Source organism: Nipponia nippon, unplaced genomic scaffold, assembly GCF_047370975.1.
Source record: "Nipponia nippon isolate SJK-2023a ecotype South Korea unplaced genomic scaffold, ASM4737097v1 scaffold_7, whole genome shotgun sequence".
NCBI lineage: Eukaryota > Metazoa > Chordata > Aves > Pelecaniformes > Threskiornithidae > Nipponia > Nipponia nippon.
The window spans coordinates 41,933,243-41,947,846 of record NW_028262391.1 but is presented as its reverse complement, the minus strand read 5'-3'; the positions used below and the strand labels follow the sequence as shown (position 1 = coordinate 41,947,846).

At 37.6% G+C, this 14,604-nt stretch overlaps 1 protein-coding gene across 1 annotated transcript in view; it reads left to right on the top strand.

Annotated features, from left to right (window-relative positions):
- LOC104013305 (neural-cadherin) overlaps positions 1-14,604 on the top strand; it is a 68,528-nt gene that overhangs the window by 39,623 nt on the left and 14,301 nt on the right. Inside the window, exons 20-28 of the mRNA XM_087739887.1 lie at positions 360-1,974; positions 3,700-3,793; positions 4,969-5,153; positions 5,366-5,595; positions 8,753-9,030; positions 9,905-10,119; positions 11,125-11,252; positions 11,863-11,990; positions 14,192-14,315. Of these exons, the coding sequence (XP_087596013.1) occupies positions 360-1,974; positions 3,700-3,793; positions 4,969-5,153; positions 5,366-5,595; positions 8,753-9,030; positions 9,905-10,119; positions 11,125-11,252; positions 11,863-11,990; positions 14,192-14,315 (2,997 nt within the window). The remainder of the gene's footprint in view (positions 1-359; positions 1,975-3,699; positions 3,794-4,968; positions 5,154-5,365; positions 5,596-8,752; positions 9,031-9,904; positions 10,120-11,124; positions 11,253-11,862; positions 11,991-14,191; positions 14,316-14,604) is intronic.

The window sequence follows — 14,604 nt, the reverse complement described above, 5'->3', positions numbered from 1 at the left end:
AAATAATTACAAAGGTAGTAAGTAGTATAAGCAGGATGGATCATTCATGATCCTAAAAAGCAAATCATTAACGTTTTAAAGCTATCAGAATAGCGCAGTTAAATTACCTCTACAAATATGAAAAAATAAAATATTATTTTAGTATTAGAATATCTACATTGTTATTGTAGTGCAAAGCATATTTACCTACTCTGAATTGTCCCTCAGCCACTCTCATTTGCCGTTCATCTGGCATGCACATATTAATAGCATGTCATACATATTGCTTGGACTCCCTTAGACTGTAGCAGTGTATAGGATAAAATACGCAGTGATTGCATTGTATAATTTCTATGTCTTTGTTTTCAAAACTTTTGTAGGTTACGGCAAGTGATCCTGATAATAATGCGGATGAAGGAGATTTGAGATACTCATTGCATGGGCATGGTGCAGCTGATATTTTCACAATAGATGAGATAACGGGCAGCATTTACTCACACAAGGTGCTGGATCGGGAAGAGAGAGCACTGTGGAGATTTGTTGTATTGGCTACTGATGAAGGTGGAGAAGGACTTACAGGATTTGCTGATGTAATTATTAATGTGTGGGATATAAATGACAATGCACCCATGTTCACATGCATGCCTGATGATTGCAACGGGAGCGTCTTTGAAAATTCTCCTGCAGACACGTTAGTCATGGAAATGGGTGCTGTTGATCGTGATGATCCAAATGTAGGTCTTAATGCTGTCCTGACTTACAGGATAACAGAGAATGTAAAAAATGAGTTTGGTACTGACATGTTTAATATCAATCCCAATACTGGTACAATCCATGTAGCAGGAGGAATGCTAGACAGAGAAAGGACTGAATATTATTTTCTTACTGTTGAAGCAAGAGATGGGGGAGGGCTAACAGGAACTGGCACTGCCACTATTTGGATTGCAGATGTCAATGATCATGTACCTAAATTCACAAAAAAGATGTGGCAGGCAGCAATTCCTGAAAACAGTGCCATCGACTCAGAAGTTCTGCAAGTGTGTGCTACAGATGCAGATGTTGGGGAGAATGCTGACTTAATATTCAGTATCACTGGGGGAGACCCAGATCAGAAGTTTTATACTGAGAATGGCAAAGAATGGCAGTGTGCCACTATTCGACTGAAAAAAAAATTGGATTTTGAGAATGCACGTGAAAGGCAGTTTAATCTTACTATTATGGTGGCAGATCTTGATTTTTCTAGTATTGCAGCGTGCCTGATTGAAGTTGAAGACTCTAATGACCACAGCCCAGTTTTCCTTTCTCAGTTTATTCGGACAAGCCCTTTCTTCGAAAACATGCCTGTAGGTACTACAGTAACCACAGCGAGAGCTACAGACAAGGATTCTGGTTTGAATGGGAACATTATATATTCTATAAAGTCAACTTCGGATCCTATGAGACAGTTTGTGGTTGACCAACATGGTCACGTGATTGTGGCAAATACACTAGATCGTGAAGTCATGCAGAAATACAGTTTAGTTGTACAAGCTTCAGATCAAGGGACACCTGCCCGCACTGGAAGCGTTACAATTCTGATTAACGTGCTTGATGTTAATGACAATGGGCCAAGGTTTGAGGCACCATACATGCCTGTAGTTTGGGAAAACATATTGAAGCCTGAAATAGTGTATATGAACCATACATCAAAACTGCTTCATGCATTTGATCCAGACAGTGAAGAAAATGGGCCACCCTTTACATTTTCATTGCCACCAGATTATCAGAATTCTTTGGATTTTTCTCTTATTGACAACAGAAATAACACAGCAACTGTAACTGCTTTGAGGTCCTTTGACAGAGAAAAGCGGAAGGTGTTTCATCTGCCAATAGTTATAACAGATAGCGGGTTTCCAGCTATGAGCTCTACAAACACCCTAACTATAACAATTGGTGATGAAAATGACAACTGCCATGAATCCGGCCATAAGGAAATCCATGTGTTCAGTTACAAAGGTAAGTGCTATCTGGATACTATATCAGATTCATGAATATAGCACAGTTTTACACATAATTTCTGTCTTGCAGTTCTTAATTTTTTTTTTTAAATGGCTTACATATTTTGAAACTGAAACTCCAATGCTGTAAACTACTAAATAAAGTGGAACGAGTAAAGTATATTTGCAAAGCTCAAACCCTAGTGTGTAACAGATCTGCAAGCAAGTATATATTGCATTTGCAGAAAAAGCAGTATTTTTATAAACCAATAAAATCTATTTTCCGTTGACTAGTTTTCACTTACACAGAGGGAAAGTTTTTTGTGTGTGCACATGTGATTTGGAAAGTACCTGATGCTGAGAGATCTGGAGATGAGAATGGCAGAACTGAAGCGACTTAGAGAAACAGAGGCTCATAAATGAGCCCTACCCAGAAATTGTAGACCAGTCCCACCTCCGCTGTGACAGCCACTGTGTGGCTGAGCGGGATACAAATCTTGAGGAGGGAGGTTTTCTGCTGGCAAGAAAGGATCCGAGGGAAAGCTGGGTCAGTGATTTTTTTAAGAAAAGAATAATCTTTGGGGTGCAATAAGTGACTGCTTCCTAGAACATGTAGTCTTTGAACTGAAAAAAAAAGATGCTGTTCTGGATGTGTCCTTGTACTAGGAGGAGAGCTGCTCTGGGATAGCAGCCACAGTACTGTGAGGTTTAGCATTGTAGTGGGAGAGAGCAGAGCAAATGCATCCATTGCATTTTCTCATCAGGGTGGTTTAGCAGAGGATGAACAGTTTAATCATATTTTTAAAAATTTCTCTTGAATTACTGTGTTTTTTCCTGAAATTACCTGTAACACTTGACCTTAAACTAGTCCTGGTGGCCCTTATTAAGCATGGTTTATTACACCTTTCCTCAAATATTCCATTCCAGATAGACTTGGCTGTATCTCAGTTATCATTGCAATGGTAGAATTTTTGATAAATATTAGAGAAGATTAATCTACAAGAAGGTATTTTTGCAATGAGTTATTTTTTCTGAATTCAGTACGTCTAAATTAGAAAAAGATATGACCAGATCCTACCGTGAAATGAGAGAATGAAGTTTCTCGGGTGGATTGGCTCCAGATTTGAACCTTAAAAATTTCCCATGTTGCTGGATCTTGGCTGTGGAATTCAAAGGTCTCCTCCTCTGGAGTTGCTCCTTTTGCTATTTTAGAACAGCTGCTTGGATGTTCCACTTCTGTGACAGCCCACGGGGGGCTGAAAAAAGGGCCAAGAACTGGCACAGCTTGGTGGCTTCTTGCCCATTTTCTTTTCTCAGTCATGTCCTTCTCTCCCAGCTGCACCCCACAAGATGCTCTCCCTCTTTGCTGGATTCCACTGGCGTGCCATTTGAAATAGTAGAGTAGCAATGAAACATTTGGGGATTAGCTCCTGGTGTGGTGATTTTTTTTTTTTTTTTTTGTCTGAGAATTTTATATAGAGTTGTATTTATATATCATTCTGTTGTTGTTTTGTGTTGTTTTCAGCTTCTCTTCTTTCGTGTGAGATCCATAGTGTACTCACCTTTCCAGAACTGGCAGAAATCATATCACAGGCTATGCATTATTTTAAGAATCTTGGATCATAACCATCACCAAATTGAGCAGGAATCTGAAAATAATAAATGCAGTAATGAATGCGGCAGAAAATAAAGTACGCTGAAAAGCAAAAATTAAATGCAGATTTATTATAATTTATCTCAACAGGAAAATGGTCAACAACAGTGCTTGGGGAAGTGTTTGCACCAGATCAAGATGACTGGGACAATAAAACATTTGTCTCTGAAGGAAAACTGCTCAAGTGAGGATTGTATTTGTGTCAAAATGAGTAATATTTATGCTTGTGTAATGATTTTACTCACCATGTATTTCTCTGTTCAGGATGTGCATAAAGCCAGGGTTATTGAGTGTATTAAGGAATGTACCTTCTGAATGCTCTTTTTCTTTTTTACTTGGGTAACTATGTATTAAGAAATTAATCTATGAAATATTTTCTCCAGGAGAATGCAGGATCACACCATGATGTTGATTTTTAGTCAGATGTCATCATTAATTTATTTAAAAATGTTCATTCTGTAAGATCTAATTTGAAAACAGGCAGAGCTTTTAATACTTGCCCTAAAACGTTAGAGTTGATGGAATACAAATCCCAAATTTAAAGGGGCGGAATGGAATAATTTCCTCAAAAATGGAAGGGAATTTGGTGATATCCGTTGATGGCTAAGTTTACAATTGTGTGCAAAAACCATGACTCTTGGATTAGTGGAGTTTTTTCTGTTAATTGAAATGTTGAATTGGATCCTTAATTCCTACTTACACATTATTTGTTCATATCATAAAGTGAGATGGCATATAGCGTAATTGTATGCTGTTCAAAATACAGAAAGCGGATGTGAAAATGAATGTGAATTTTTGTTTCCGCTGTGAATAAGAGTTTATAAGCTTTATGTAACCCAAAAGTAAAGACTGACTTTCTGTCCGTCAGCAGCCCCTGGGCCTGTTTCCATATTAAGAGGTTACTGTTCCATAATGGTGATCATGGATTATTTCCATAATTACTGCTTACTGTCCCTTTGAGGTGGCAAATGAAGATGATATCAGAGATTTCATACAGGCTTCATCATGTTCCAGATGAATAAATGAGCATCTGGAACGACTTTGTGTGGTTTTGTTACTTTCTATTACTTATCTCATAGACCTGTCCACGATGACTATGTTGAACCCCATGGTTCAACTATACACTGCTTTTATTCAGGATTGGTAAAGTCTGGGGATTTGGGAGTGGCAGAAACATCTTCTTATAAGCTCTGCAGATTGTCATTTCTGAAATAAGGTGTTTCTGAGGTTGGTTGCTAATTCCCATAAGTTTTGATCCTATAACCTTCATAGTAACGTTTAAAGCCTTCTGAATTATGTTTAATGAATAAAGTTCTCAATTTCTTAATTAAGGTTTCTTAATTGAAGGTTTATGTCCAGGTCTTTCAGATTAAATCAGAGGACTGGTTCTTTGATGATGGTGGATAACACTCCTCAAGGAATATACAACTTAAAAGTTAGAGTTTCTGATGGAGTTTGTCCTGATGTTATATCTACAGTACAAATCCATGTCGAAGAGCTGGAAAATGAAGCCATACAAAACTCAGCCACTGTGCGTCTATCAGGTTAGTTTTATTTGCTGGTGAGAGTTTAGATCAGCTGCTTCTATAACTGAATGATTATGTGATGTAGGTATTATTATATCAATACTTGATTTACTTGTCACTGTAGGGCACTTTCCAGTATGTTTCCATATTGTTAAACAAGAAAAAATTGTGAAATTAACCTGTGGTCTCCCAGTATTTCATGTTTATCTATTTTTGAATCCCAAACTCAGATGTCACAGCAGAGGAGTTCATAAGGAGAGATGAACACGGCAAAACAAGACACGACAAGTTCAAGGAATTACTAGCAAAAATGTTACCTGCTAAGCTTAGTGATATCATTGTCTTCAGTGTGATGAACATTGATGGAAAACAGACAGATATAAGATTTGCAGTCCGTGGTGGCTCGGCATATTACAGACCTGAGAAACTGCATGCTGAGATGGCAGCGTTTAAAAATGAGGTATATTCTTTAGGGTTATCATGCATCTATGTAATTCACCCACATACTGAGTTTGCAAGGTATATATCCCAAACCTCAGTGAAAGAATATGCTACATCTACAGATAAGGTTTTTTTTACTTCACTCAGGACAAACACACTTGTCAAGCAAGTGCTTAATTCAAGCTTTCTCCCTTCTCCTTAGTCCATACATACAATTATTATATGGTTGTACTAACTTCTGGGTCAATAAATATAACCACTCTTTAGTCGCAGAAAGATGATTCTCCATTCCCATCATGGTACAGTTAACTGTGTTTCCTGCAGTCAGTGTTTCATTGTGTAATCTATCAGACTTTTGCATATGAAATCAGAAGAATCCCTAGAAGCCAAAGTGGTACCATAGTACAAAGAATGTCTTGAAAATGACAGCTTTTTTGGATGCTCCAGATGCTGATGGAAATACCCAAATCATCAGCTTGTGGTTAGACACTTATAGTAGAGGCTTGATGCCACCAAGATGGAAATTCTACTGTACAAAGAGATGACAGTCCATAGAAAAAAATCCTGCTGGAAGGAATATGCAGGTTAGAAGAACAGTTAAAACAGATAAGTGGGGTGGAGGCAGCCGATTTTGTGACTGTATTTAACTTACCAAAGGACAACTTTAAATACAAAGTGACACCCTCCCTTAACTTTTTTTACTGTTATAAGGGGAAAATAATTTTTCAATGTGAGATGTTTTCTTCTACTTCCTGATGTTCCCTAACTGTCCCTGCTCTCTTACCAGATCCTGCATGCCCTCTAACTCCGTTGTCCAGACACAGTCTGTCTTGGCCCCACTCTTATTTTCTGTAGTCCTCCAGATTTTGGCTTTGCTGAAGTCCTGCAGATGCTGCTGAGTAGACACTAAAGCTGCTGCCTTGAACAAAGGCAAGATGCCACTGCTGGGTTTGTAACTTGCCCTGGACAAGGCAGCACTTCCCGACATGTCATTTGTGGCTACGGGGGCATATTTGAGTTTAATACTTGGTACATCTTATGGAGGGTTTTTCCTGAAGAGAAAAGAGCACTTCCCATTTGTGCAAATACGGTAGGGTCTGCCTGATTCTGGGAACCAAACGGGAGTATCTTAACTTAGCACCTGCCTACATCTAACTGTATCTTAAATAGTTGTGTGCGTTATGAGACTCTGAAGAGTGACCAAGTAGGAAATACCAGAGACAGATAGTATTCATGAAGCATAATGACTGCTTCTTTTGCATATTCATTGAATTACTGCAACAATAATATAGAAAATTGCATAGATTTCAAATATTCTGTGCCATAATGTATGACAGGTGAATTCATCAAAGTGGAAACAAGGGGATTGCTTCACATATTTTAATGAAAAAATATGTTTGTATTAATTATATATCACCTTTCAATATTTAATGAATAGTTCCAGTGAGTAATCGCCAATAGTTTACAGAAAACCAATCTTAGCTGGAGAATTTCTCCAGTAGTTTTTATACGTGTGTTTTAACTATAAATATAGAAAATAAGTAATTAGCACTGGACTTATTCATTGAATTGCTAAATAAACAATACGTTTGCAGTACCTTCTTGGTAACCCCTCCTAATACTGTAAAGGAGCCAAGATTGTTTATATACGCTATGTTTTTCTGCAACAGTATTACATATCTGTCTAAATGTGCATTATAGACTCTCCACTAATGGTGATAGATGTGGGCAGCAGGCACGAAACTGCATTAACAGGATACATCATGTTGTTATAAAGTATATTTTATGCCTTTGGGGACATGTTTTTCAATATGTTATGATATTTGAGGATATACTGACAATTGATTGTAAGGGTCAAAGTTTTTACAGTGGTGAATTGAGATGACTGCACAAGTTAAAAAAAATAGAAGTGCCTTAGTATTTATGTATTTGTTTTGGTCTTTTCAAAGCTTATTTTTAAAATATTTGTCATTTTATCATTTGAAAAAATACCTATTAAATGTATAAATAGAGAGAGTCTAAGCCTGATCTGATGTTGTTAGTTTTACATTTGTATACCTCAGTGTATACTACTGTGAGAGTAGTGAGGTCTCTTGTATTCAGGTTTGGGCACTAAATACACATAATTTTAATGTATTCAAATTACCAAATACAAATCAAATTCTGAAGCTTTATAGGCACCTGTGCAAAATCCGCAAACAAGTAGGAGGAAGAAATCTGTTGTGCCAGGGAACAAACTTAGCGGTAACTTAGTCCAGTGTGTAGGCTCCTGGCTGAAGTACAAAAGGTCTGAAATAATGGCAGGCCTGTTACTGTCCTCAGGCCTATTGCGAACAGCTTGCTTCCCTTCTTTGTGCTTTCTGCTGGTTATTCTTTGGTCTGTTTGGATTAGAAGTTGCAAACTGCAGGGACACTTACTACGTTTCAAGACCTATATATACAGTGAGGCTCTTCTCTTTATTTGGGTATTTGGGCTTTCAGGTCCAACCCCAATTAATGATAAAAACAATGAACTAGCAAAGGTTAATGTAGAATAGAATATAGTATTCAGTATGCTGAGTCGATTGCATTTTGTTTCAGACAGTTTGACAGTAAATGTAAGTTTATGGGGCGTGAATCAGTAGGCTGAATCCTAATTGCTATAGAGTGGTCATCAGACCACTGTCTGTGGACATTATTATTGAATGCAGCTCAGCCCTGCATTTTCCTGTGTCTGTATCCTTATATGTGAGAGAACATAAGAAATAGTATCTGGGTGTAACTCATGAGGAAGAATTTTTATCGTGGCTTGAGCTAAAACATGCCTGTTGCTGTCAGGGCGCAGAAAAGTGTGACGCAGACAATGCAGCTGGGAAGGTGGAGTGTCACTGCTCTCCCAGCTTTGGTCCTTGGAAGTAATGTTGGTAGGCCGGTACAGATGTAATATGTGCATAGTCAGTCATGTCAATGATTTAAGTTTTTAGGAAATACTGCTAGTGTAAATTTTTAAAAATTTTTCCTGTCTTTTTCAAATCATTTTGCTTGCCTGTATAGTCAGGGATGTTACTAATTAGTACTCAAGAAACTAAAGCATTCCATTAAGTCTATGATGGCTTAGATTTTTCAGAAATTAAGGAGTAAGTAAAAGCAATCATTAGGAAGAGACTGGTGATGTGTTAAACTGTATTTTCTCTTAGATCCAGTCAGCTTTACAATTGAACATTTCACAGATCGATGTAGATGAATGCAGGAGTGCAAATTGTAGTGAGGGCAACGGTTGTACAAACCACCTCGCCGTGAGTGACATCCCAACAGTGATGGATACTGGAAGCGTGTCGTTTGTCTCGGTAACAACCACCATCAATGCGGTCTGCACCTGTTCAGCCAGGGACCGAGTTCATCAGTCTTGTTCCTCCTACCCTCGAAGCCCTTGTCTCAATGGTGGGATGTGTATTGACACTTTGAATGGTTACAGGTGAGGAAACTTGTGTCACAGATTCTCTTACTTTTTTTCCTTCTATTTTTAAAGTGTCGAGTGGAGCTTACAAGACACAGGTCTAAAAAAATCATAAATGTACTTCTGACTGAAGGATAAACAAAAAACCCATGAGTGCACTGGAGTGTAAATCTAATGATAGCAGAATCTTTGCTAACGGCCCAATAATGGTGCTGTAGTCCTGAGAGTGGTGGAAATAGTGTGTGAGTAAGAAAGAAAACCCTGGGGAAAAAAGAGTAGTATAATTAACGTGTCATTTTTTAAGAGCACCTAATTCAGTATGAAGGAATGGGAATTGTGCTCTGTTTTTTTTTTTTTTTTTTTCTTATCTGGAAGAGTAGTAATAAAGGTGAATACCAGTGGTAGCAGCAGGGATGTAGGGGGAGTGAAATGTAGTTTAAACAATGAGTAATAAGGAGTTTAGAAAACATTAGATAGGAAACTTGCTGTATTATAGCATTACCTGGCGCACACCAGTATTCCTTTAGTGAAATTATACAGGTTTATTCTAGCTAGGAATTAACCTCCCTGAGTTTTCTCTGTAGTAAATTGACCAATTGATGTTCGGTGTTCTATGTTACTTATTTAATGAAATAATTCATCATTCTCAAAAACATGGCCTTGAAAATACTTTTTTTTTTTTTTGATGGAGATAGTGTAGTGGGTAAATGTGCTTTGTACTGTTAAAAGTATTTTAATAATTGCCAAGCACCCCTGAGACTCTGCTAAAATCTTTATTGTTTCACTGCTGTTTTTTTACTGTGATTTACATGCTACATTTGTTGCATGTAAAGCCAAAAAAAGTTGAACATTGGGGAATTTTGACTCGTTTTTTGTGTTTGTGCTCTTTCAGATGTCTTTGTCCTGCTTCGTTTCATGGACCAGACTGCCAGCAGACTAAGCACAGTTTCCATGGAAATGGTTATGCATGGTTTCATCCCATCAGGCCTTGTTTTGAAAGCTCACTCTCTCTCGAGTTTATTACTGTGGTTCCAGATGGACTTTTACTATACAGTGGTCCTTTATCAAATCCAGAACCCGGGAGTACAGAAAACTTTATTGCAATAGGTACTTCTGCAAAAGTGTGTGAAAAAATTAAATGCCTTTTGGGAATGGGTTGCCTGTGAACAGTGTAGTAGTTAGAGTATGAATTCTGTCTTTCCATCTTATGAGATAATTTATTTTCTGGTTTGAAGATATTTTGAAACATTTCCTAGTACATCTTTCTTCTTTGATATCTATTTTTGTAGCCTGCACCTATGGCTTTAAGTCCATCGCAGACTTGTAGAAATCAAGGGGAAAGCAAATTAGACAGATTGATACATGTAAAAAAGTAATCCCCTTAGGAAAACTGTAGTGCTATAAAGGAATTTAGGTACTTTGAAGATAGGTATTACATGATTAATGCAGTCTTAGTTGCATGTCATTCTTATCTAGTTTAGTGAGAAAAGAAATCCACTTAAACTGCTTTCAGTCTCGGAATGTTTTTGCACTTTTTTTAAACAGGCAATGATTTGATGGATGAATCCAGCCCCAGTGTGCCACTGTAGGAAAATTTATACACAAGTAGAACTGATTGCTTTATGTTGACACATATGTAAAAGGTTACTACTGCTTGTTTTTTGTGAATTATTATACAAGATGCACAGTATGCTTGGTACTTTATATTTTCCTAATTAATTGAAAGGTAAAATTGTTGGATGTCATTAATCATTAACCTCTTTTTTGCTTTGTTTTGCAGTTACTTGTAAATTTGAGTAGAAGATGGGAGGGAGTAAAACCTGCACGTGTTAATTGTTTTAGAGCATTACAAAATTGCAGATTGCTTATCAGGAATTAGTTGCAGTTTTGACAAAGAAGTGGCACAATCTAAAGTATAAAAATAAATACTATATTCAACGAGTATTTCTGCATAATAGAAGTCATAGAATATAATGCCAGTTATTTCTGTAGTGAACCCCACTTTATGTGACTAGCAATAACTGTTAAATTAGTACATTCACTAACTGCTAAAATATCCAAAATGGAAAGATTCTCGTAGCTGAATTTAATTTCTTTTTCATGTTGTATTAGAACTCTCTGGTGGTATTCCTGTGCTGAAGATGAGCCATGGCTCAGATTTCGTGATGCTGCAGTTTCCAAGTCACCTGAATGTAGCAGACAAAAAATGGCATCAACTAGAAGTCAGAACCAATGGTCAGGTCAGTTTTTTGATTTTTTTTTTTTTTTCCCCCCATCAGGATATTTGTATTTCCAATAGTATTTGCCTGTGCAGAAACAGGAGAGTAGAAAAAACAGACTGAGTAATTACATGCATTATTCTAACTATGCTTGTAGATTTGATGAATAATACGAATTTTGGGAAGACAGCATTGTCAATTCCAAATATACCTATGTTGTAATCCATATTCTGGGATGAGAGGAATCTTTCCTGTTCTTAAGCTCTGCAACACATGTGGAATGCGCATAAAGGCTTAGTTGTAATTTGCACATTCAGTGTACACGTTTGGACGCTGAAATCAATTACCTATGCACAAAAAGCAGATAATTATTTATTTGCAAATGCAGTTACAGTTTTTGTGAAAGTGGTTAAACTACTCAGAAGCATAAATTAAATGCAGAGTTAAGTGCCTTCTTTGTTAAATGGTTCCATTTTGGCTTTACTGTTTATTACAAGATGGAAAACAGAGCAGGAAAAAGCCCCATCCCTTTTGCTTGATGGTATGCAAAAAGAAAAAGATGAAAATTTGGTATAACTTGTTTATGGAATTTTACAGAAATTCTTAATTCAATAATCCTGTTTTGGTGTAGGATGTTCGATTCACTTTGGATCATTGCAGTGCAGCTGCTGTTTCAGAGAGAGAAGGAGTAGGCAAATGGCTGTCCGCTGAAGATCGTACAAATTGTGAAGTCTTTGGGTCTGTTCCACGAAGAGCAAGGTATGTTTCTGGAAATTCACTGAAAGACAGTTTATTCTAAGCCCTTTGAACATTTTACCTATCAAATTGAAGTGAAGTTATTAATGACTGGGAGCATAAAAGCATTTGCTTTTCTCTAAGACCTTCTGGGCCAAGTCTGGACCTTAAAGCACTAAACAAATTTTAAGGAACCAGTCTTCCTCCGAGTAGGTTTGCAATACTAAATGACAATCCCGGAACACTACGTGGCTAGTACTGGAGCTTTTGTGGGTACTGTGTACCATTCCTTACCCACAGGGTTTCTCTCACTTTATTTATCAAGCCACTGTTCTTGAAAACCTCACGAAATTAGGCCAGTTGACTTTTTAATGGCAATAACTCTGGATCCTCAACCCGTCTTACTATCTGATTGGTGTAAGTGTGAGGGCTCCTACTGACAACGCTTGGCAAACATATTAAGGCAGACTAACACATCAGGGTCTCCAGTTGATCCAAGGTTCCTGCCTTTATAGCAGAGTCGGAGGAAATGCACCTGTATCCATACTTCAGCTGTTCACTTCACAGCCTGGTGTACTTGTATAAACTGCCGATTAAAGTAGGCTGGTGCTGGTGTCCCTGATTGTGGGCTGCGACATCTCATATTGAGACATCCAGTCCACCTGTCTTTGTTTTCCAGCAAAGCAATACAGCCAAGGTGCGGTAATGACTCTGGTGGTTTAAATTGCTTGTACTGTTGGGTCAGCCCTTATCCTCGGTTAAAACTGAAAAAGTTGGAAAATCTTATTCAAAAAGCAATTATTACATTCAAAGCAGAAGGATGTGTAAGGGTTGGGATTCAGTATAATTCAATCCTTTGGACTGATGCTTCTTGTCCTTGCTGATGACACCAAGCTGGGAGAAATGACCAGTATGTTGGAGGGCATGGCTTGGTATTAAAAATCATCTCAGCTAACTGAAAATAGGACCTGGAAATATACTGTATTTTTCCATTATGACAAAGGGTCAAGTGCTGCACGTAAGCAGAAATAACCAGCCTCCCAAATACAGAGAAGGGAACAACTGCTAAGTATCAGTAAAAGATAACGGATGGTAGTCAGAAAGTGAGTCAGCAATGGCACATTAACAGGAAAAAGGCAAGCACAGTAATACCTCAACATGTATAGATCTCTAAGATATGGAAGGTAATTCTTCCACTCTGGTTAGCAGTGTTGGGCCTCAGCTGGAGTCCTGGGTCCAGTTTGTGCACCAGAGTGCAGGATAGAAGATGTGTACCAACTGGGTATAGTCCAGAGAAGAGCAATGACTGTAATCAGCTTGCCTTGAGAATAAGACCTATCAAGAATGAAGGGATTGAAGTCACTTAACTGAAAGAAGGGAAAACTGAGGAGAGATATGGTAAGTCTTGGTGTATATTAAAGAATACTACAAAGAGGATTTAGACAATCTCTTCTGTACAGGGCCTTAAGTTACAGTGAGGAATATTCAGGTTATATTTTAGGGAAACCTTTGTACTAATGAAGATACTTGAGCTGTGGAATAGATAGTCCCAGCAAGTGTGCTGATTAGCATTGGGATTAAGCCTTGTCAGCAGATGCATGGAGCCCTCCTGGTCATGAAAGGAGCACACAAAAAAGGGAAAAATATAAGAACAAATGAAAATAAAAAATTGAGTTGGTAACTCAGGGAAAAAGAAACTCTGAGAGGACTAAAATATGTGGAATTCTTTGGCTCAGAGAGATGACTGGGGGACACTGCAGAGCCTGGATGTGTGTGCTGTACCTTTTAGACGACACTGACTCAACTTTTAGGTTTCTGGCCTTTATCATACACAAAACAGTTTTTGTTGTAGTATTCCTACAGTATAGGATGAATGTGCACACACAGAAGCACTTGAAGGAGAATATAGTGTCTAGAATATCACAGCTGTTCCTGACTTGAACACAAACATACCTGAATTGTAATGGCATCCCACAGTTAAACTCCCAATAGACTTCACTGTCATGTTTAAAAAATAAATTACCCTTTATTTTAAACGGCTGGCTTCTGCTCACTGACTGTATTTCAGAGAAAGAAGTAGATAAAATAGTTGCATTCTTTTGTTATTTTATAAAGCCTCTATTATTTGGAAACGTAGTGTAGATGTTTATTTATCTGCCTTATTATATAATGCCTATGTTTGAAGGTAAATTCCATCCATTTTTATTATTCATATAATTTTAAAGGTATTTGAATGTGAACCATGTTCTACAGCTGGGTGGTGTAAAAGAATCGTTACCGTATTCCTACCCACAATTGCTACACAAACACTTTTCTGGTTGTTTGCGCAATTTCATCCTGGATACTCAGGTAAGAGAAGTGGAACATTTTGCTTTAGCAAAGAAGTAAACTTCTTTATTAAATTTTGGGGAGATTTGTATTGTACCTGAAACTTCTGCTTGCATTAATCTATTCAATGCCCATATGCGTCAGTGTAAAATACAAGAAAATTCTGGATTTTTCTGTCATACGTAGAACAACTACCTTGAAAAGTGATTTCTCAATTGCAAACAGATGTATTTGTGAGCCAGAAACTGTGCCTTTGTTTATCCCCTACTTCATGCAGCTGTCTTCCAAGCTTCTTTGCGCATTCAGGGAA